Source organism: Harmonia axyridis, chromosome 4, assembly GCF_914767665.1.
Source record: "Harmonia axyridis chromosome 4, icHarAxyr1.1, whole genome shotgun sequence".
In the NCBI taxonomy this organism is placed as follows: domain Eukaryota; kingdom Metazoa; phylum Arthropoda; class Insecta; order Coleoptera; family Coccinellidae; genus Harmonia; species Harmonia axyridis.
In genome coordinates this window covers 6431244-6455723 of record NC_059504.1, presented here as the reverse complement: position 1 = coordinate 6455723, position 24480 = coordinate 6431244, and the positions used below count along the sequence as shown (strand labels likewise).

Below are 24480 nucleotides of genomic sequence, written 5' to 3'. Positions count from 1 at the left end.
CTACAGATATGTTGTCAGTGTTCTTTCAACCTTTTCATTATTAACATATGTTTATTTACGACTTATACAAGGTGTAACATAGCCTAGTGGTGAATGCCTTTCAGAAAAGTTGCTTTTTATGTATACTTAGACTGTTAGTTTCGGAGATACAGGGTGATTCATCAAAATTGACCTGAATTTGTAATTTCCATTACTGAAATCAGCAGTCCGATTTTGTTTAATTTTTTTCTACATTCATGCAGAAAGCAAAACTTTATTGAACTATATTTAGTGGAAAAAGAAGTTCTTTATTGCACTAGTGCAATAAAGTTTTTATTGCACTCATCTGTCATTCTACTTCAACGTGCTGTCATCATGACAAACAAATATTTCAGCCTGAAGGAAATAACGATGTACATTTACCAAGTACTAGTACGTTTACAGCAGTAACAAATCAAGAAATGTATTTAAAAAGTACTTCACTACGAAATATTCATATTGAAATTTGCACCAATTGTTCATTCACTTTCAACATTGAGGGTAAAAATAATTAAACAGTTCGTTTCTGTTTCGAAACGTCGGCGTTGCTACAAATTAAACAATAGAATAAAATTGTGTCCAATATTCCCAATATTTTCTTATTTATTAAATAACAAAGGATGATAACCAAGTAATAAATTCTGCTTATTATAAATTCGACAATTAGGAAAAATATCGGATTCGAAATATTCAAATTTGCATATTGAATCGGGAATCACTCAAATAAATATATTTTATGAATATAATATAATATACATTCATAACGATATAGTAGAATTGTGAATTTGAAAATATATCACAATCCGACAACGTGATCTAACCATGTTGGGGACATGTAAAAATTGCGTATACTCCCTCTATCTATGTTTATTTCTCTATGGTTTAAACGCTCTGAAATATACACGGTTTATAATCAAAAATACACAAAATGTGTAAATCATATGTATAATCTGAAGGAGTTTGAACTGTCGATTTATTGCTTAGATCAATATATCATTCATAATTTATTGTTCAGCAACGTGAATTGAGGAAACTTATGGACACTGCAATCATCACCATAGAAACTCACGTTCTTGATCTTCACCAACTAATTTATTCACTTGAATACTAATATCATCGGGTCATTTCCTATTCATTCGATTGAATAAGTTGGTTCAACAACCGGTGAAAATGAGGCAATTAAAAATAAATGGAAAAATATGAAAAAAATCTATGACATGAATTTTCCAAAATTGAAAAAGGAAAAATTAATCGTGAATATAACCTAACCTCGTTCACGATCAGCATGAAGAAATATGCAAATCCATCGGTTTTTTATATATTATTTATATCTCAAGTAGGGAAATTGTAGTTGAAAATATACGTGAATATAAAACTACAGTTAAAAGCACATTATATGAGACTACCCAAATAATTGCTTTTCTGTCTATCTATTAAAGCACTGTTTCAACTTAAATGAAGTCAATGACATTCGTTTTTGGTTTTGGATCAGAGAACAGAATAAAATATACATAATATTATGATGAAAATTAAGTCATACCTTCTATAGATAGCTCTATCAGTAAATTTCAATAAAAAGGTCGATTCATCTGAAATATACCAATTTGAATGAAGAATGTTCTTCTACTATTATTTAATGCCGATATACAAGGTGTTACACAAGCTATATGACAAACATTGACAAATGATTATTGTGCTCATTCTGCTTTTTGTATTTGCTTTGTACTCGATAATCTCGAAAATGGTACATTCTATTAAAAAAACGGAAATTGATGTGGAAATTCATGTCTTATTAGCCAAATTTCGGTCTCACCAAAAAAATTTTTATGTTGAATAAATCACATAATTTTCTGTTTCCATATTATTTTATTTTGCAGGTTAATTGAGTACCTAATTGTATTCTATTATTATTATTGAAGATTCATCCGAGATTTCGTGATTATATCACTTGATTAATCCATGAATAAATTCCATTTCAATTTATATTTTGGTTCACACATCCATAAGTGCTACCAATTTCAAAACAACCGAATTCTACACCCATCAGTTTTGGTGTTATTTTACTTTTACTCAATACACCTGTCCTATCTGGTTAACCTTGCAACTGTTTAACGCGTCAATTAGGTATAACCTGAATTATTACTTTCAGAATCAAAAGTTGATTATAATATGAACCTAAAAAAAAAACCAGACTGCCTACGACAACAACAAACAGGTTGATTATGAACATTCTATCCTACCATTGTTTACAGTCATTATACGATAATTGAACATCTGAAAACTTGAATAATTTTGGATCATTTTTTATAGAAATGAAATTTTCGAATTCGTCGGAAAAAATGTTAAATACTCAATGCTTTATAAAGAAAACTCATTGTTGTAATAATATTTCAATTATACCTTTATGAGTGAATATAAGTAGTTCTTTAGCATAGAAATGAATTAATTTAAATTGAAGTAAACAATGAGAATTTTCAACTTTCTACTTTAAAAACTTTACACATTCTCTTTTGTCACATTCTCGCATAGGTATCTATGCGAAAGATGAACTACATATTTTATGCTTTTATCTTTAAAATAAGTGATATCTAGTTATGAATCAAATCCAATAACTTATTAGCCCAATTTGAAGACTATTATCAGAATTAAATGAACTCTGTTCAAAATTTCTCTATTTTATGTAACTTTTCAGAATTATACCATATTCAATAAAAAAATACCTCTTTATCGTATGCACGATAACTCTCAAAGTTTTGAACATATTTTTGAAGTAGAATATGATCAAAATAGAATAAAAAAAAAATTTGAAGTCGTTCGAATAAATGTTATCCCTTCAGTCAATTTGATACATAATCTTTTTAATACATAATTTTATAACTAGAGCTCTGAAACCTTGGCTGCGATCTCTTTTTATAAAATTATGTGTCAAAAAGATTACAGTTTTTTTTTAAACGTTTGGGCATATCAAACTGAAATAAGGGACAAAATTTATTCATAAGACTTCTATTTATTTTTATCGATCAATCATATTATCTTTTAAAAATATGGGTAAATTAACCTTACGCTACCCTTATCATTTAACTTCAATACTAGTTTACAGAGTTTAAAAAATTATAACAATGCTTCAGAGGCCATTTTGATATATTTGGTGGTTCCCAAGATTTTTTTAAACTTCAATACACTGCATTTCGATTTGTTCAAGGGAGTTTTTTTCTTAAAAAAGGGTCAGGAATAATCCATTGAAATTCTGTGACGTTATTCTGGAACACCTTGTATAGCATTCCTTCTGTTCTGCTGCTAAAGAACGATTACATTCAAATAATAATACAAGATGTAAAATTTGCAGTTTCAAATGATTACCCATTTCAAACTCCTTAAGTTTATCGATTATTGTGAAATCGTCTTGCCTAGCCTACTCGGTTAAATAAATACCCATGAAGAGAGAAAATAATAAATAGTACAGTCTGTTCGTGTTTCATCTGATCGAAATCGACAACTCTATCAACCGTTTAATATAGCGAAAACGTTCTTAGTTATTGCATGGAGAGATTGTAACGCAATGAAGGATTTCTAGATGGAAAAATTTTAACTAGACTTGTGATAAATTGGCGTGAAATATAGAAGTATGCATTAAAATGAAATGTACTTTCAGGGTGAGAATAATAGGCCTTGTTAACTCATTTTAGTGCACGACAATCAAACAAGAATAGATGAAACTAGGTTTATTTCATACACGCGATTTTGACGTCAAGATTTTCTTCATAAGATATACTCACATTTCTTCCTTTCAGCCTCCTGATTTCACTTCAATGCTTTTCTGGGTTATATGATTGTCGTCAAATTTCCGAAATTTTTTTTTGATAGTTGATGGGTAGCCTTTGAAATTAACTAATTTGATTCTTGAATAAGGCAAAGAGTTTTTGTAATCGAATTCTATGCAAATAAATATAAAAGCAAATGCTTCAATCCATATAAAGGGTGTTTTTTTTCGAGGTATATAACTTTAAGTTGGCATTACTATTCAAGATGGCGACCGATTTAACAGCTGTCAAGTGATTTATTCTCAGTTTGGTTTGGCAATTCATCATGAATAGACTCACGCCTGAACAACGCTTGCAAATAGTGCAAAATGAGATTACCGTTGTTCCCGATTTTCATAAGCGAATTTTGTTTTGCGATGAAGCGCACTTCTGGTTGAATGGCTACGTCAACAAACCAAACTGCCGCATTTGGAGTGAAGCTAATCCTCAAGTGTATGTCGAAACACCGTTACATCCAGAAAAACTGACTGTTTGGTGTGCTATATGGGCTGGTGGAATCATTGGTCCGTACTTCTTCAAAAACGATGATGGCCAGAACGTTACAGTCAATGGTGATCGGTATAGAGCCATGATTAATAATTTTTTCATTCCTGAATTAAACAACCATGATGTCCAGGAGCTGTGGTTCCAACAAGACGGCGCAACATGTCACACAGCTCGTGCCACAATCGATTGGTGACCGCCTAATTTCACGTTTTGGACCTGTGAATTGGCTTCCAAGATCTTGTGATTCAACACCGCTAGACTACTTTCTGTGGGGCTATGTAAAATCCACAAATGTTGGAAAAAGTCATCGAAAATTGGACGTCCAGATTGGACTACATCCGAGCCAGCCGTGGAGGTCATATGCCAGAAATCATATTTAAAATGTAAGATTATCTTGCGGATGAATAAAATCATGTCAATCGAATTTTATTGCAATTTAAAGTTCTATAGCTCTAAAAAAACACCCTTTAGTTAGTTCGATTTTTGCATACAACACGTTTCAATAATTAGTGAACCTTGACAAATTCAGGGAAGTTAGAACATTCCCTGGGCGATTTCAGAGGCTTGTTGGAACCACAGCTCCTGGACATCATGGTTGTTCAATTCAGGAATGAAAAAGTTATTAATCATGGCTCTATACCGATCACCATTGACTGTTGTTCAGGCGTGAGTCTATCTATATTGAATTGCCAAACCAAACTGAGAACAAATCACTTGACAGCTGTTAAATCGGTCGCCATCTTGATCAGTAATGCCAACTTAAAGTTATATACCTCAAAAAAACACCCTTTACAAGGAGACTTACAATTCTTTGTAAGTCTCCTTTTCAAGAAGACTTACAATTCTTTGTAAGTGTCCTTGTTCTAGGCTCAATAATCATCCCATTATCTAAAATCTCGTGATCTATGATCTAAATTCAATAATGCCTAATATTATATTGGGTGAACAAAAATTATTTTCCCAAGAGTATTGAAAACTTGTCCAAAACTTCAATAAACACGAAAAGTGAAATATTATAAAATATACACACATATTAAAAAATAATAAAAAATTTCAAAAGCCATCGATTCATCGTGATCATAATTAGCATTTTTGAGATAGGTATGTCCGAAAGTGAAATTCCAATAAAACCAGTTGCGTGATAATCATACAATCATTTTTTCATTATAATATGTTAGCTATCGAATATTAGTCAAAAAACACGATATTTCAGTCATTTATTTCATAAATACCGATCAATCTTAATGATCATCATTTAGGAAGCAAGGTATTAATAAAATAATTAATATTTCCAATGACAATTTCGAAAAAAATCAAAATTTTATTTGAACACCTAATGAATCGTTAAAACGAAAATAATATTTTTATCATTAATGATCAAACAGCCACAGAGGCTAAAAATATCCAGCAATTCTATTCCCAATATAAATATCGTAATCATTGAAGTGCTTTCAAGTTTTTGAATTATAAAATGAATTCAATTCCGAGAAAATCTAAATTGTCAAGACCAGAGACCAGACACCATATGCAGACAATATAAATTGAAAGAATGTCAAACGTCAACAATATTCATTTGGATGAAATTTAAAATACCTATACATATACATATTGGATTATCTCTACTTCAAATTATACTTGAGAGAAAAAAAATTATCAAAGTATTGTCGTGAAGTCGGGAGTTTTTGAGCGCTGGTTCATTCGTGCGCCAATTGCACCCTTGGAGGCCGAGGGCGCTTGAATGAATCAAAGCTCAAAAGGTCCTGATTTCACATCACTGCTTTTCCATTTTTTTTTGATACTATGCTTGAATTTTATCTTATTTTGTTGACGGGATGAATGAGGTCATATATTCTTTGGTCTCCCAGGGTATAGTGAGCGCATAAATAAAGAAGCGCTAAAAAGCTCCTTACGTTAGTTCTTTTCTATCTATTGTTATGCATAAACAACACAATCTTGAAGTCGAGAATTAAAAATATGAAAATAAACACTTCAGAATCTTAAGGTTGGTTTTGACATTCCCAATTATGTATTAACATTATTCTGACGTTGCAATTGCCAACTAGTGATTGTTCGTTAAAAGTTACAAACGAAAAACCAAGGAGAAACAAAGTTAAAGGAAAATTATATAGATGTATATCTCTTTCTTTCAGTTACCATTATAAAAATGGATTAAAGGTTAATATCATGATGTTAGCTCATGGATTGTTGTTATCTAACGTACAAAACTCATTCGAATGGAAAATTGAAAGATTTCCCTGTTTTTAGAGAATTCCAACGATGAACCAATTATTAATCGTTGATATGATGAAAGTAAACGACTAACTTAAGCCATTGATAGGTCTCAATTTGTTTTAATTTAACTAAGCTGAAATCTTTAAGGACATTGCGTTATAATTGAACTCTAAAAGTAATGAAATCTGTATATTTCAACTATTTCAAGGTACCTACTCAAGTTTGAGAAATATGCATAAATATACTGACAAAGAAACTGAACAATTTTTGTTACTTAAATATTGTTGGCGTTTTTTGCAAGTTTTTTGAATTTCACAACAGACCAGCTGTTCGAGACCGGCGTGAACTTGGCAGCCACTTTTCAGCAGCCGAATTCATTCCAGCAGCCAAACGACCAGTGGCGTCGGTAGAATTTAAAACTAACGAATCGATCTGTTTTTGGGGTGCAACGCAAGAATTTGCTTTTTGAGTTTACTTGAACGACTTCAGTCAAGTTTTTATGACATTTCAATGCACGAAATAATATTATAGATGAACTTGAATTATGCTGATCAATGAAACGACGGGGTATATACAAGTATTTTCACGAATGAAATCTTGAAAAACGTTTAGCCAAGTTGATATTTGGAATACTTACTCTTCAATAGGAACAGAATAACACATCCGAAGCACATTGATTTGCAGGCCGTCTAAGGGGTAGTTTACACTTGTGAATTTTTCGAAATTTTCAAAAATATGAACCTGTTAAAAATGTTTAGCCAAGTTCATATTTGGTATTCCTACTTTTGAATAGCTAAAGAATAACATATCCGAAGGATTTTGATTTGCAGGCCGTCTAAGGGGTAGTTTACACTTGTGAATTTTTCGAAATTTTCAAAAATGACCCCCTCAAAAATGTTTAGCCAAGTTCATATTTGGTATTATTACTCTTAAATAGCTAAAGAATAACATATCCGAAGGATTTTGATTTGCAGGCCGTCTAAGGGGTAGTTTACACTTGTGAATTTTTAGAAATTTTCAAAGTGTAAACTACCCCTTAGACGGCCTGCAAATCAATGTGCTTTGGATATGTTATTCTGTAGCTATTTAAGAGTACTAATACTAAATATTAACTTGGCTAAACATTTTTGACAGGGTCATTCTTGAAAATTTTGAAAAATTCACAAGTGTAAACTACCCCTTAGACGGCCTGCAAATCAAAATCCTTCGGATATGTTATTCTTTAGCTATTCAAAAGTAGGAATACCAGATATGAACTTGGCTAAACATTTTTAACAGGGTCATTTTTGAAAATTTCCAAAAATTCACAGGTGTGAACTACCCCTTAGACGGCCTGTAAATCAAAATCCTTCGGATATGTTATTCTTTAGCTATTCAAAAGTAGGAATACCAAATATGAACTTGGCTAAACATTTTTAACAGGTTCATTTTTGAAAATTTCGAAAAATTCACAAGTGTAAACTACCCCTTAGACGGCCTGCAAATCAATGTGCTTCGGATGTGTTATTCTGTTCCTATTGAAGAGTAAGTATTCCAAATATCAACTTGGCTAAACGTTTTTCAAGATTTCATTCGTGAAAATACTTGTATATACCCCGTCGTTTCATTGATCAGCATAATTCAAGTTCATCTATAATATTATTTCGTGCATTGAAATGTCATAAAAACTTGACTGAAGTCGTTCAAGTAAACTCAAAAAGCAAATTCTTGCGTTGCACCCCAAAAACAGATCGATTCGTTAGTTTTAAATTCTACCGACGCCACTGGTCGTTTGGCTGCTGGAATGAATTCGGCTGCTGAAAAGTGGCTGCCAAGTTCACGCCGGTCTGTTCGAGGAGATGCAAAGTCGATGTTTAGTTGTTGTTAAAATGCCTAGAGGACGTGTACGTAGAATTTATCGCCAGCTTAGTGAATTTGAAAGAGGTCGAATTATTGGTCTACAAAAAGCGGGGTTGTCATTTCGAGAAATCGCTATTTGTATGGACAGAAATCCAACTACTGTTATGACATGTTGTCAAGCGTGGTTTGATAATGCCCAAAATCGAAGAAGAACCAGACGTCGAAGGGATAATGGCAAAATTACATGAATTAGACTTCGAATTGCTTCTGCATCCACCGTATTCGCCAGATCTGGTCCCCAGAGACTTTTTCTTGTTCTCAGACCTCAAAAAAATGCTCCCTGGAAAGAAATTTAGCGGCAATGAAGAAGTAATCGCCGAAAGTGAAGCCTATTTTGAAGCGAAAGACAAATCGTACTACAAAAATGGTATCGCAAAGTTGGAAGATCGCTATAATCGCTGTATCGCCCTCGAAGGCAACTATGTTGAATAATAAAATCGAATTTTGCCAAAAAAATGTGTTTTACTATGGTAGACCGGAGACTTTTCAATTGGCCTGTTAGTTGTTGTATAAAGATTGAATTCTCTAGGAAAAACTGCAGTTGGAATCCAACAGCATTAACCTCCGAAATCTTAAAATAATTGAGTTCCCAATTAAATAGCGGTACTATGGTTCAGTTCGTATGTAGGTAGTTGGTACCTTCGAGTGTGAAATTAAACCTGAAGTTAAATCTGTGCCTTAAACCAAACTGATTTAGTGCCTTCATCATATTTTAAATATTGTGGTTCCCAATATCAAAATTAAAAAAAAACACAGAGAATACCTATAATAACAATACAGGATGGTCCAGATTTTAGTTCAATAGCTTTGACGTCGGATAGAACAACTATTTTCATGAAAAAAAGTTCATATAAATATATATCCTAACAAGCTTTGTTTACGTGTTGGAGAAAAAAAAAATTTTTTTACTTATAACTGTAGAATTATTGCATTAATAGTTTTAATTATTAGGTAAGTTTGATAATGTATTATTTCGAATTAGGTAAGTGTCTCCTGCCAAAATTATCCAGTGGCGTAGATATATAGGTGTGATGATCCTTTTCCTATTGAAAATCCATCGAAAATCTTTTTTTCGAGAAAATAATTTCATTTCTGACACCAACAGAGCTTCGCTAAAAAAAAGGGCTCTTGAATTTTTTCCATAGAATATGGCATTTTCGAGATAATCGAGTACAAAGTAAAAACTATCCACGAAAATCTACAAAAATTAATTTTTCAAATTTGTCCATTAGTAATAAATGAAAGTAAAAAAAATGGTATAATGTATTTTAACGTTTCCAGTTGGTATTTAATTGAATATTTCAGAAAGAACATTTGTCAGACACTCAAACAATATAAAATGTTTGTGAGTATTTTTTAATATTCAATCTTCAACACCCTGTACCTCGAAAACGAAGCTTCTTAGGATATAAGATTATATGAACTTTTTTTCATGAAAAGAGTTGTTCTATCCGACGTCAAAGTTATTGAACTAAAATCTCGACTAAAATCTGGACCACCCTGTATATCCGTCGCTTTAAAGCCTCTATTTTTAAACTTAAAATTCAATAAATAAATTTGTTAGTGAGACATATATGACAAGGAAAAAGGAATTATCAACCTATCAGTTCGACCTTGATGATATTGGTTCAATTATTTACTGTTTTGTAAGTCGTAACTGAACATTATTTTCTTATCTTCGTTAGGTATTCATATTCCGTTTAATTATTTCCCTTTCATGTAAGGTGTTTTTTCAGAAAATTATACAATATTGAAATTTTTCGAAATATTCTGCAGTTCAGTGCTATGTCGTTGAAATTTTGCGAATTTCAAAAAGAAGATTTTTTTTACCAACTGAATATATCAACCTAATAATTAAAGATTAGAACAACTTATTCAGCTCAATCATTTTAATAGATATATTCAAAGGAACAACATTTTTTACAAGAAGGTTTATTGTTACCCCACCAATAGAACAATTCAGAATTCCTTTTTTAGGTCTCTACATACCTACAATTGTACCTACCATTACATTATTTCATTTCATGTAACTATAAATTCTGAGAAATGAATTTTCCAAGTTTAATTTATCGATTTTTAGCTTTAAAAAGTCATAGATCAGTTTCTTAAGGTAAAAGGAACCAAATTTCGTGAAAAGTCGCATGTTTTCAGAAAGCTCTGTGCTGTATTCGACATTTCTCTTCATTCTCACTTTCAGATTATTCAAAGCCAAAAAAAAATAATAATCTGTAAAAAGTACAAAAAAAGTCTTCGAACAATCAATAGGTAGAACTAAATGAAATGTTTCCATTCATCGTTCAAAGATTTCCTTATTGAGAAACTAATTTCTTAGTTTTTAAAACTAACAATCAAGCAATCAAATTTTGAGAAATATATTCGAAGAGTAGACAACATGATAATGAAATGGAAAGCATAGTTTTATACTATAATGGTATGATAATACCATAATAATTTACCAGGATATAGTTCGAACGAAATTTTGAATATCTGAGGGAGAAAGATACCGGCTTTTAAAAATCCAATAATCAACATCATGCAGCAGGGCATGATGTTGATTATTGGATTTTTAAAATGAATAGATTTATTCTGTGAGATGAAAAGAAATAGTAAAGCAATGTAGTTTTTACAATTACAATTACAATTATACATATAAACATTTCTATAGGTACAATATATTTTTAATAACAAACTTCTGCATGCATAAATATAATTATTTAGTGCGAATTTGAATATTCATAATCTATGCCGAATGTAATTATATTAATTTTCACTTACCCAATTATTGTCCTTAAAAATCGACATTTCTCCATAAATCCATATATCACAAGTATCAAAATAAAAAACCACCGAAGAATCGCCCACAACCAATAATCTAGTGAAAAACAATCAATTGTGATTTGACTATCGACTAACTTGTACGGAAGCTCGTTTACCGCACAAGGCCACTTCGATAAAAACACCAATTTAGCGAATATTCCACAAAATCACCGTCACTTTCCTAAATGAGTTCATGAAACTATTCTGTCGGGATTATATTCGAAAATTCCCTTCACACCGACACATTTTGGTCGTTAGTAAACTCTGTACTCGTTAATTGCCAATTAACACTTGCGTCAATTTGAAAATTCGATCTAGCAGGTTTGCGTCTGAGCAGTGTCTATGGTCTGAGCATCGTTCAAAAGTTTTGCGCTAGCGGACGTTATCGCGAATGAGATTACTACGGTAGCGCGATATCAAAGCGACCTGATGTTTGTGGGAAGTTCCATGGTAGTCTGTGGTTCCATCACCGGCGGACTTCAAGAAGTCTTTCGGTGGTACCCCTTCTTGTCCGGCTTGACGTGAACCGTACTGGCTATAGAATCACAGACTAACTAGTAATCTGTGATAGAATCGAGTACCTATACGTCGGACTTTTTTTAATCATATAAGGTGTTCCTGAAGGTTCAAACGAAAATGGTAGATTCCTCGGATAATTTTAAGAAAAAAAGTCCTATGAACATGGGCCCGCAAACGCTTTGTTTTCGAGATACCGGTTGATAAAGTTTGATTTTTTTTTCAAGTTTTTTCCTCTTAGCACTTTTCCTTCTCAAGATATCTAACTCAAATTTGGCATAGATATTCCAATTTGAATTTTCCATCATGTGATATGCTAATTTGGAATGCAAATATACAGGGTGATACTTTTTGTGGAACAGGGCCCGCTTCTTTCCTCAAGAACTTGTTTTTGGTGGACCACTGGTAGTTAAGAAAAATGTTAGAAGAATGTTTGGTCCAGTATTACACTTTTTGGTCTCTTGTAGTTTTGTCGTATCTGCTACCGATTTCGAGAAAAAAATTCATACAATTCTCTAGTAATCCTCAGGAAAATCCAAATTATTATAAAGATCCAGTAAGTAAGCTGTGATGAATTTATTAATTATAAGTTTTGGTACTTATTTGCCAATCTGTAGCGAAGATTAATAAATATTCGATAAACTGGTATATAATCATCACAAAAAAGTAGGATTACAAGAAACACCCTGTATCTCGAAAACAAAGCGTTTGAGGGCCCATATTTGTAGTACTTTTTTTCTTATAATTATACAAGGAATCTCTCATTTTCCTTCGTACCTCCAATTCAGAAACATTCTGTACAGTGTGTCAATTTGAAAAGGTACCACCTTCAATATCTTTCGCCCCCATGCAAAATTAGAAAAATGCAAAACGAAGTAAACTTTGGTTCATGAGAGGATATTTTTTAGGGTTGGTTCCAATCAATTTGTATAAAACCTGTAGCGATGACCCATCAAAAAACCATAATTATTGAGGAACCTTTTAGTGGAAATGAACATGCAAACCTATTTTTATGAATTGGGTCTTCCACCTTTCAAGGGTGACTATTGCAGTATGAATGGCTATCTCTTTATTGGAGTTTCTTGAAATGTGGGATCATTCCTCTATATTTTTGGGCTATCGAGCATGATTTCCCATATATAATATCAGGACTATGTCTTTTGAGAGACAAAAATACTCCATTCATACTGGTTGTTTCTATGATGAAACCACAGCAATTTTTAGTGATATTTTTGTGACCAGAAATGAATAGAATAATAAGCATGTGGGAGCATATGAGGAATTTTGTAAAAAAATATATGAATACAAACTTGAACAATCGCAAAAAAGCTCCTAACTTTACGTCAATGCTTTTATTATTTTCTTTGCGCCATAATTGAGGCATAATATTGTTTTAAATCCCAAAAACTATTCTGAATGACAGTAACCAAGTTCTGTGTTATAATCGGACGCAAACATTTTTTTCGATTCTATATTTTTATTCAAATTTTACTTAAGTTTTTTCTCTTATAAAGTCTCACAATGCATATTTACATAATGGTATCCATTATAGATTATTTATACAATATATACAGATTCTATATACAATGATAATAACATTGTATTTTGTATGTTCTTTTTACAATGATTATTAAAGATTCTGCATGTAATGTAAGGCGCCATCTGTTGATTACATATCTGTTTAACCAATATAACTTTTTAATTCGAATGATAGAAATCTCACGATCCATATCCATTACTAGTTTATATTTTATATGGTGTATGCATTAATATATTTTAGGGAAAAAAGGAATGTAGAGCGATTTTTTAATTAATTATTCCCAGTTTTAGTAATGTTTATATTAACAACTTAATTCTATGGTTATCCCTTCTCTCATTTACTCCCACATGACGTTAGCGGTTGAAACTTTTGAATGTTTTTTATCCATCGTTTATTTCTGAAAGTATTCAAAAGTTCTGGTTTTTAATTACAGTTATGTTAATTAATATTTTCATAACACACAATGGACACCAACTTTGATAGCAATGATGGTAAATAGGAAGTGATTTTATTCGATACCCTTTTAAATTATTTTATTTCAGTCCCTAGTCTAACTACTGTAGTTGAAGAAATTTTTTCTTCTTGTGACAAAAATGGAAAAGGCGAAGTATATGCATCTGCTTTGATAGAATTTATGAAACCACATATATCTAATCATTTGTAAGTTAATTCGAGCAATACATGGAAATATTCTCAATGTTATGATATTTATTTTCAAGAATTGGGCTAACTCAGCTTCTCAATGTTTTGGATCCTAAAAATGAAAATCCTCTCATCAGTAGAACAACCTTTTATGAAGCTATGCGAAGTTGGACAGCTAAGATGAATGAGGGTGATAGTAAATTATTGAATTTTTCATTTAAGTATGTAAATTACACTATTTCAATTCATGGTTTTCAATATTGCTACCTTCAATTTTATTTCCAGGGATACAGATGTTTTCAATGAAAAAGGGTTACCCTTTCATCGCTCCACTCCTAAGCCAAGTTTAGAGCCAACTACAATGAACCATTCAAATAATTCACTAGACTTCTCTAATTTATCTCCTACATCATTTACTGCAGATACTAAAGATATAAGTTCAGGTAGATATTTAGAAAAAAAAATAGAAATTATTCAGTAAATTATATTATTTTTTTAGGGATGGACAAATTATTATTTATTGAAGAAAGGTACCAGGAATTAGAATACAAGCATTTGAACACTATTAAAGAGCTGTCATTGATAAAATCCCAGCTAGCCACTTCTGAAGAACAATATGCTGAACTGAAACAAGATTTTGATAGAACCAACAAGAGATTGATGTTGTAAATATATTTTTTTGGATTCATGAATCCATGAGAATTGAGTCACAGTGTATGAAATTCCTAATTTTCAGGGAGCAGCAGGTGAATGCTGACCTCCAAAAGAGTATGGATGAAAGTGATGAATTTAAGGAAGAAGTATGTAATACAAAGAAGGAGAAAGAACATTTACATAAGATGTGGATATTAACCAAAAGAGAAAATGTCAACTTGATAGCACAAATGAAAAATTTAGAATATGAGGTATGTATATGTTTTTTAAATTTTTTAGTATATGTTATAGAGTATTCAAAATTATCAGAATAAGTGAATTGTTTGGATCTTGAAAAATCCCTGCTATATCAAAACTAGAAACTTCTAGATTTCATATTAAGGTATGTAATATTCTTTGATTAATTTATTGTAGAGAGAAAGTTTAGAAAGAAAATTGAGTGAAATCCAAAAAAAGGATGAACAGAAAAAGAAAGAATTTGTTGATCTGCAGACTTTGTTCTCTATATATGAAGATGAAAATAAGCTATTGAAAAAAACAAAGTCTGAATTGGAAGAAGAACTGCAAGAGACTAAAGCTTCCCTTGAACATTACACAGAAGTTTCTGAGGTAATAAATAATTTCAATATTTTTCATTTAATTATTTTTTGTCACTAAAAAATTAATTATCTCTTGTTAATTTATCAATGTTTGTATTCTGATTCAAATTGACAACTAAAAAGTTATATATTTGGTTTATTTTATTTGTCTATAGTTTTTATGTTTTCATGTTTTATGTGAGTTTAGTTTGGTATGAAGAAAAAATTTTTGACCACTCAAGTTTTTCTAATATTAACAGAATAATATCTTTTTTTTTCTTAATTATCAGTTAGAATATATGTTCTTTATATATCTGTTGAATTTTTTTCACAGCTTGGTCGAGTTACGTTGATGGTAAGGAATCCACTAAAAAAATTTCTCTGCTAGTTTTCTTGGAATAGTTTCTTCAAACTTGAGGTATATCATACTCTGAAAATAACATGACTCAAGGTTTATTTTAGTTTTGATAATATAAGATTTTTCCAAATGCTTAATTGCAACTTCAAGTGCTCCTAAAAACTAAAAATAAGTTATTATATTAATAAGTGTACCAAGTAGTTAAGTTGTGTTAGTGCTTTCACTCATCAATTAACAAAAATAACCTTTATTCAATGCATGTTTCCTTAGCTGTAGATTTTCATATATTTCTTGAGAACAAAATATGTAAAGAAGCGATATATAGCACTAAATTCATACCCCTCAAGTAATTTTATTTGTAATCAATAAATGCTCTAAAAGATAAAAAATTAGACCAAGAACTGAAATAGCACGATTCTTGGTTCTCTAATGAACATTCAAACTTTGAAATATTGTTCTCAATTCTTAGAAATATTGGATTCTGTTACATCAATAATTACCATACAGGTGTAAAAAAAAAAGGCGAAAAATTTTAAGAAATAATCCTTTGTTGAAAAATAACTAGGGCTTTTCATATGAAAACAATATTTGGACCAACCCCACTGCAGATACAGCCCTCTTAAAGAGGTTTACAAAATAGCAGATTTCAAAATTTTTTTGTAAAAAGTGCAAAACTGAAATTAAACAGATATGAATAAATGCTTTGCTATTGTTCCCCTTCAGCTGAAAAAGGGTAAAAAAGGTATCCCTAATACTTGTTTCCTATCAAATTTTTTTCCTAATCGTATCACATACCCTTACAATTTTCCATAAAATAAGATATTTCTGAAATAACTGTATTCTCGAATATTATTCGCAATAAATTATTTGTAAAGCATTCTAATGTTTGCAGAATATGTCCGCTTGATTTAATGTCTGGTGTCCTTTTAAGATGATTAATCAACTATTTATAAAATAGCCCTATTTTTCGACAGAGGATCATCCCTTAAATTTTATCATCTTTATTTATTTACAACCTATATACAGGCTGTTATTCGATTGTCATTGCTTTCTTATATTCTGGCTTTTCAATTCTTGCAATCGTTGAATAACAATTTTAACTTGTGGGATTTCTCTCTTTTCCAGATCCTCAAAAACAAAGTTCAAGCTCTCACGCAGGCCTATAAGAGAAAAGGGATTGAACTGAATGACCTGAATCTCATGAAAGATCCTTCCATCTTATCCAATTCCTCAGGTATTCCCAAAAATTCTCCCGTTGTATCAAATTTAACATCCTCCACTCCTCTTAAGAAGATACAATGCTCTTTGAAACATGACGTTGACCTCTTCAACAGCCCCAAACTACAACGTCAACTTTCATCACCTATTACTCCAGGTGGTTTAAATACTCCCCAATTCGTGAAAACCGCACTTTTTTTCAATAAAGCCGAAAGTAATCGTGATAATTCAAATCCACTTGTGCGACTTCAAATGTTGAAGGGTCCATTGTATTGTCCTAATAGGATTTTACCTACTAATTTGTCGAAATCTGGTCGTTCTAAGAATTTACCACCTGTCGGATCACCAAGGGAATCGGTTGATATAGAGAAGAAACGTTGTTTTTCCGAGAAAGCAGGTACAATTTATGTGAAATAGTTTCACTAACAATGTTTGCTAACATGAAATTTACAGTAACCACTTCATATCTTAAATTTCATAACTAGAGAGACTATTTTTTAAATGCTGAAGAAGATCTCGATTTTTTTGGAGCTTCTGTTTCTAACTAACAATATACAGGGTAAGAACTATTTAGAGGTGCACTACAGGGATTTTAAAAACCGTTAGACATACAGGATGGCTCAAATAACAAAAAAAAAGTAGCGTTATTTAGGGATGAGTGTGTTGTTGTGAACAGATCTAAAATATCTCCAATGGTTCACGAGATATCTCGAAAAAGCTGAAAATCTGGATTTTTTTTTCTGTAAAACTCATTTGTTTCTGGAGATAACTTCACGAAATTCAGTTTGTAATCATTATCCAATCTAGAGATTCTAATGGTGTCAGATTTTTTCCGTTTTCCATTGTTTCAGAGACTCGATAGTCAATTTTTTTTTCTCATGGACTCCCTATTGACTTTCCTTATGCGGTGTTAAAGAAAAAAATTACGAATTCAACAATGTATCACACTCTACAAAAATATCGAGTCTGGGTATGCAAATTTGAAGAGTTGTTATGTGAAATCATCACTTGACTATCGCGTCTCTGAAACAATGAAAAACAGAAAAAATCTGAAGACGCCATTAATATCTCTATATTGGATAGTGGCTATAAACCGAATTTCGAGAAGTTATCTCCAGAAACAAATTAGTTAAATAAAAAATCTCGATTTTCAGTTTTTTCGAGATATCTCGGGAACCAATGAAGATATTCCGGATCTGTTCACACCAACAAACTCATCCCTAAATGACGCAACTTTTTTGTAATTTAAGCCACCCTGTCTTTCTTACAGTTTTCGATATCCCTGTAGTGGGCCTCTAAATAGTTCTAACCCTGTACTTTCATTCTAACAAATTCATTGTGTAAATGAATGAGTTTCAATATTTATATTCAATTATTCGTAATTTTAAAAAGAAATTGTACCTGTCTGATGGGGTAGTATCGAAAAAAGTTACTGTGTGTAAAATTTACTCAATTTATTTCAGAAACTTCTTTACAGTCAGAAAGTTCATTATTTGAAACAATAGAAGATTTGGATTTGAGTTCATTTTCTGATAATCTTCTTTTGTCAAGTGGACAAGATCTCCTCAGTGAACTGCAGGTAAAAACTAATAAATTTGTTCACATTTATATTTTTATCTCATTATCACTCTAAAATTTCATTGATACATGTATAAGTTATGAAAAGTACATCAATAAGACTGAGTAATTTCACATTAGTAGGTTTTGAAAAAATCCTGAAAATCAATATATAAACAAAAACTTCCCAATAAGTTCACTGCATTTTATATTTTTAATTTTTTTTTTATTTAGGAGTGCAAATTCTTAGACAATCATAATAAATGCTTTATTGAAGAACATGCTGAAATGTTGAAAATTGTAAAGGAACATGAGAATTGTTCGCAAATCATTGCAGATAAGGAGAAACAAATAGAATTAATGTCATCAGAAATTAAAACTTATGAAAATAAATACAATACATTATTGAATAAATATACAAATGAAGGGAATGATATGAAATGTCTTGAAGCACAACTGAAGAATGCAAAAACTGAATATGAAAGACTTCTTAAAGAAAATAATAATTATAAATTTGAAATTGCGAACCTTAAAGAAGAATTGAATAAAAATTATGATAAACTACAGAAAATGATTGGTTTCGAAACAAAAAATACTCAGTTGATCGAAGAAATAAACCGGTTCAAAGAAGAAAGGAAAAAACATTCTAAAGAATATGATGAAATGAAAATCAAGAAAGACAATCTTCAGTTATCTCTTGACGAACTTGTGAAAGAGAAAGATGATCTACTCAATGAAAAAAATAATTTGTTTATAGAGAATAGAAATTTGACCACTGTAATTGAAATTAAAGGAAAAGAGCTCACTGAAATGCAAAATCTAAAAGTTAAGAATGAAGATTTGGAGAATGAAATTATATCGATGAGACTCAAGCAAAAGCAGGATTTTGAAGAAATAGAAAAATTATCTGATAAACTGCAAGTTTGTAAAAACAATGGAAAGTTTTTTATGGAAAAGCTCGCAACGAAAATCAGAGATCAAAATGCAAAATTAGGATTTCTTAGAGATTTTAATGAGAAACTTCAAGAATATGCAGATGAACTAAAAAATTCAATTGAAATAGACAAAAAAAAATTGCATAGATTAATATCATATGTTGAAGAAAACTTTTTTAGTGTGAAATATGTTCCTAAAGGTGATGATGAAGATTCAACATCGACAGCTAGTAGTGAAAGCAGTTCTCATCATAGATCAAAACGTTCTAGCACAGGTAGAAAGTCAAATTTTGATAAGCAAGAGTTCAAGATAAATAAACTTGAAGAAAAAATTGAAGAATTGGAAAAAGAACTCCAAAATGAAAAGGCTATTAATGAAAACCTCAAAAGTCTTGACAATAAGATGAATAATCTAGAGATGGAAAAAATTAATTATGAAGAAGAAAAAAGGAGTATATTGAGAGAACTTGAAGCTACAAAATATGACCTCAGCATCAAAGATCAAATGATACAACAATTCGAAGAAAAACATAAATTCGATTTAGATAATTTAAAATTATCTTATGAAAAAGAGTTACAATTAGCAAAAGTAGCGCAAAATGAAGCTAGTAAAAGAGCAGAAATAATGGAAATGTCCCTAATGGAACAAATTGAAGATATCAAGAAGAAATTGAATGAAACTCAAAAAGAAAAGGAACTGTATGAAATTATGTTGGAAAAACAAGAAAATAAGATCATTACATTGAAAAAAACTTTATCAGATATATCAAACTCTACTGAAGAAACGAAAAATTTTGAGATTTTGGTAACGGAAAAGGAATCTATGTTGAAATTTAATAGAGAGATGTTGTGTAAATCTAACAACTCCTTGAAACAAGCAGAGAATCGCTGTCTTTTTCTGGAATTGCTATTGGATAAATGTCGAATGGTTCTTCTGGACACTGTGAGTGATGTACTCAGGTAATTTTTTTTTTTAATTATTCATTAAATAACAATAACACTTATTTTCGGAATCACCTAGCATTAAGTATTACTCTTTCAGGTCTACCATCGAAGTTTTTAATTCACATAGAAATATTTTAGAGAAAAAAGGGGTTGATCCAAAATTAATCCAGGAATTAGAGATTCTCGATATTAAAAATTCAACAAATTTCACAGAAGAAGAAGTTTGGATAGCCCATAATCAATTGACACTAACTTCCAAATTATTAAAATCTCTGGTAAATGACTGAATTTGAAGTTACAGAATGATATAAACTATTTTTATCTAGGTTTCAGGTAGAGAAGAGTACAGTGGATGCTCAAATGTGGACATACCTTCATCGTAAGTGTTCTCTATATAACATTACATACTTTTTTCACTTCCCTAAGATTTCAATAAAGCAAAACCTAAATGTTGCTCTAACCTATCTCAATAAAACTGAAAACCAGAAAAAATCTGAGAATTTATAACTCTTTTCTTATCTTACAGAATTTATAACTCTTCTCTTATCACACACTCAAATTTTTTTCATAAAATTATGCAATGTACAGGGTGGGCAAATAAGCGAGGTAAGCGGCTATATCTCAGGATCCACTCATCGTAGACACTTGCGGTAAAAAATTTTATCACTAAAGTGTACAAGAAAAAACACTGGAAATTGTTTTGAAGTTCATACCTCTACCGCTAGGGGGCGTAATAGCTATCGTCTAGTAGAAAAATGAATTTTACTCGAAAATGTTTCATATGAAGTTGAAGAAAAAATATCATCACTGTAATCCTTGTAAAATTCTCCATCTTTTTGAATTGTCACTTTCGATTTTACGACATCAAATAAGGGTAGATGAAAGGGAGAAATCTGATTTTCTTAACAGAAACAGAAATTCCATCAAATTTGCATGAAAAAACCTGCAGGTCGCAAAGCGATAGTTTCAGGCGTTCTGAAAATTTTACCACAAGTCTCTACGATGAGTGAATCCTGAGATATAGCCGCTTACCTCGCTTATTTGCCCACCCTGTACAGATACAGACACATCAGTTCCTACTGCTCTATCATAAATATGTATATATTTTAGATAATAGAATATATTTATTTTCAGTAAAAGTATCAGTAAGTTCACATTAAGACCATCTAAACTAAAATTACTTAGACTTCCTAGTTGTGATCCAGACATTTCCTCATCTATGAAAGATAATGAAGTGGAACAGAATATAGAGATTGGAGGAAATGATGTAAATAGTGAGATGGTAGAAAAAGAGGTAAGTTCGTAGATAAATCATGGGAATGTTTATTTATTAAAAAAAAAATGTTGGAACACTTCAAAATATTCAAAACTATCTGTCCATAAAAGCGTAAATCAGTCAGAAAAAAAAAAAAAAAATTTTTATTTCGAAGTTATTTTCAGTTTCAGTGTTTCATTTTATGTTTTTTTAATGAGACAAAATTCAAGATTTCAACGACAATCTTAAAGGTATTCAAAATTTTTAATTTTTTTCTGAAAACAATGAATTTATCCAATAATACCATAATAATGGCTCATTTATTTGATATTGTGCAAATTTGAAATCAGAAAATGGACAAATTATTTTTTTAGGAACCGAAAGAGACCGAAAATAAAGTTTCCATAGTTAGTTTGAGTGAAAACGATTCAATAACTAATTGGCTAGGTCCTTATAGTGATGATCTAAGGTAATATTTTTTTTTTAAATTGATTTTTTAATGCTAAAATCGGATTTGAGTCGGGTTGTGTGTATACACTCATTTCTGATTTCAGAATTTGTTAGTTATATTCTATTTAATTAATTACACTCACACAATTTGATGCCTTAGGAAAGAGATGAACAATCGCAAAGTTACAGAAAAAAAATTCACAATTCTTTCATCGACTTGGAAATCGAACTTCAACAGTACAAAGAAGAAATATCGAACATTGAAACACCAATGCTCAAAAATGAAGGACACATACCTTCATGTGTTACTGCAAATAGTAACACACTTAAAGGATCACGATTGCCAGCAGGAGCAGCTGACTCTGATCCACACCCTCAGATTAATAGAAAAATTAAAAGATCTGTTGTTCGACATTTTCAAGCTGGCAGAGCAGTACGGTGCGTCCAGGCAAGAACTACACTCTATAAAGTGTTGGAATCTGATAGTGGAATACGTAAACAAATTGCACCAGGAAAATGGGTCGCTGAAATTGTACCAGTGCACAAGGTGTGCATGGAAAAATATCTCAAATGTTTTATTTAGCTGCTTGGGCTTCGATTTCTTCGCTTTTTCTTGCTCAATCTGTTTTTCTTCATAATCTAAAGTTGCATGGATTGTGTACCTGCATTTCGTCAATTTCTGAGAATGGATCTTCTACATATTTGATGAAATATGCGCTTGTAAGATTACTATTTTGTCAAAAAAGTACCAAGAATTGTTTTATGACACATACACTCATAAAATATATTTTATTCATCCTAATTTATTGAATGGCTGAAGTTTTCAATACAAGAAATATTTACTAGTGTTTAACAAACGTCATCTTCTACTGAAATAGTAGTCTATCCCAAAGGCACTGAAAGAATATAGTAATGTTTTTGTTTTCCCCTCTTGTAGCTTCGTAGGGCAATCGTGAATTCTTCAATTTTTTTTAGCTTCTTTACTATTTCTCATGTTGCTTTTTCTCACATCAGCTGCCTGTGACTTATGAAAGTTGGTACAGAAGAAGTTTGAGAGAATTTATCAGTATTATGGATGTTTTATTGAACTTTTTTCAATCAATTCTGGGTGGTTGTGTCTCGACCATATTTTTATTCATTGTTTTTATTATCTTCTTATTTATTATTATCCTTTCAAAAACCCCAATATCCTTTGCTAAAGTATGTTTAGGAGCTTTTAAATTTGCAGCTCACTTAATATTTGAACACATTTTATTCGATTACTTTTATTATTTTATTTCATCAGTCCTTCGAATTTCAGTGTACAAATAACTGAAGCTTCTAAAGATTCAGTCGATAACTCTACTGAAACAACAGATGTCAAAAAGTCTTTCAGATCAGTTGGAGTTGGAAATTCAATAATCGATACAGAAGAAAGCGCTGTTATAACATCACTACCTGTCAAGTAAGTATGAGGATACAAACACTGAATCATAATGATCCCAAAGCTTCCTTTACCGTTGGTTTATTTGGAAGCAAAATGTTCAAAAATTTAATAGATTGCTTGTATGAAATTATTTTTTGCAGGACAAAAACCAGAAAGTGTTCATCATTCATGATTATGTCATCTACAATAGTATGCTTATTAGCGATGTGCATCCTTTTTATTCACATGGAATGTGTAAGGAACGGAAATGAAACTATAATCTGCCCCCTCGACCTTTTTATATCCATCAAAAAGGCACCTACAGAACCTACAACTTATTGAAAAGATGAGTTTCCAAAGCAATGCATTCATTCTCTTCTTGTAATTGTATCAAAAATTAAAAGTTTTCATGTTTTTCATGAGTTATATATTTTTTCATTGTTATACTGAAATAATTTTTCAGCACATACATTTTTTAAAAGAATAGTTGTCAGTGGTAATATTGAATTTCAGTATTGTCTTTAAATCGTGATGTTTTGTGTTGTTTATGAAGAAGATTTTGTTCAATTCAGGTTGTGTTGATTTATCTTTCTCTGTATATGTTATATTATTATGTTTTAATAATTATGAAAAAATCATATTTTCCAATATGATAAATTCATATTATCTGTGATGAAAAGTATCTGTAAATTTCACTAATAAATTAATTTAGTGAATTAATTAATTGAATATGTTTGTATAAATGCTAGAAATAAATCTTAAATGGAAATAAAATAATTAAGTACCTGTGAAACCTAAATATAATAACCTAACCTAAAAATAGGGTCCAACAAACCGATGTTTTGATTGGTTGAACATATTAAACCAATCGAAACTTTCTATTTTAGTTTACATGATTTGCCTTTCCTTTTCATTGGTTGAAATTCAAACACCTTCATCCTCTCCCTCGTGGTCACGTGACAAAGAGCTTAATCCTCTCTAATGTCGGAGTCAATGCTCTGCACTGCACAAATCAAGATTGCATCTATGTATTATTCGATCATTGATGTTTGAAATTGCTCACATGATGTGCAAGTCTCCAAAAACTTTTCATTTACGAGTTTGTTCTATGAAATATTTGCACATTATTTGGTTGGTAACAGTTTGTGGTCAAA

The 24480-nt window shown here is 31.0% G+C and overlaps 1 protein-coding gene across 8 annotated transcripts; it reads left to right on the top strand.

Annotated features, from left to right (window-relative positions):
• The first annotated feature begins 13659 nt into the window (after positions 1-13659).
• On the top strand, positions 13660-23740 carry LOC123679311 (structural maintenance of chromosomes protein 3 homolog). 8 transcript variants are annotated; one of them, XM_045616846.1, is made up of 18 exons: positions 13660-13820; positions 13872-13989; positions 14049-14192; positions 14257-14414; positions 14471-14636; positions 14708-14876; positions 15040-15234; positions 15538-15558; positions 16687-16795; positions 18243-18358; positions 18571-20231; positions 20314-20491; positions 20543-20595; positions 21351-21510; positions 21846-21940; positions 22082-22468; positions 23222-23365; positions 23488-23740. In XM_045616846.1, the coding sequence occupies exons 1-18, from the start codon at positions 13793-13795 to the stop codon at positions 23666-23668; spliced, it is 4083 nt and encodes a 1360-aa protein (XP_045472802.1). In that variant the 5' UTR covers positions 13660-13792; the 3' UTR covers positions 23669-23740. The 8 variants fall into 8 exon arrangements, 7 of the variants coding, with proteins under 7 accessions (XP_045472802.1, XP_045472800.1, XP_045472799.1 ...); XM_045616844.1 differs by having other exon boundaries at positions 16687-17176; positions 23222-23344; positions 23485-23740; XM_045616843.1 differs by having other exon boundaries at positions 16687-17176.
• The last annotated feature ends 740 nt before the right edge of the window (positions 23741-24480 follow it).

Coding starts and splice junctions, on each gene's coding strand:
- LOC123679311 (XM_045616843.1), top strand. CDS start 13,793: ATGGACACCAACTTTGATAGCAATGATG. Junction 21,511..21,845: donor GTGAGATGGTAGAAAAAGAG/GTAAGTTCGTAG, acceptor TTATTTTTTTAG/GAACCGAAAGAGACCGAAAA. Junction 22,469..23,221: donor AAATTGTACCAGTGCACAAG/GTGTGCATGGAA, acceptor TTCGAATTTCAG/TGTACAAATAACTGAAGCTT.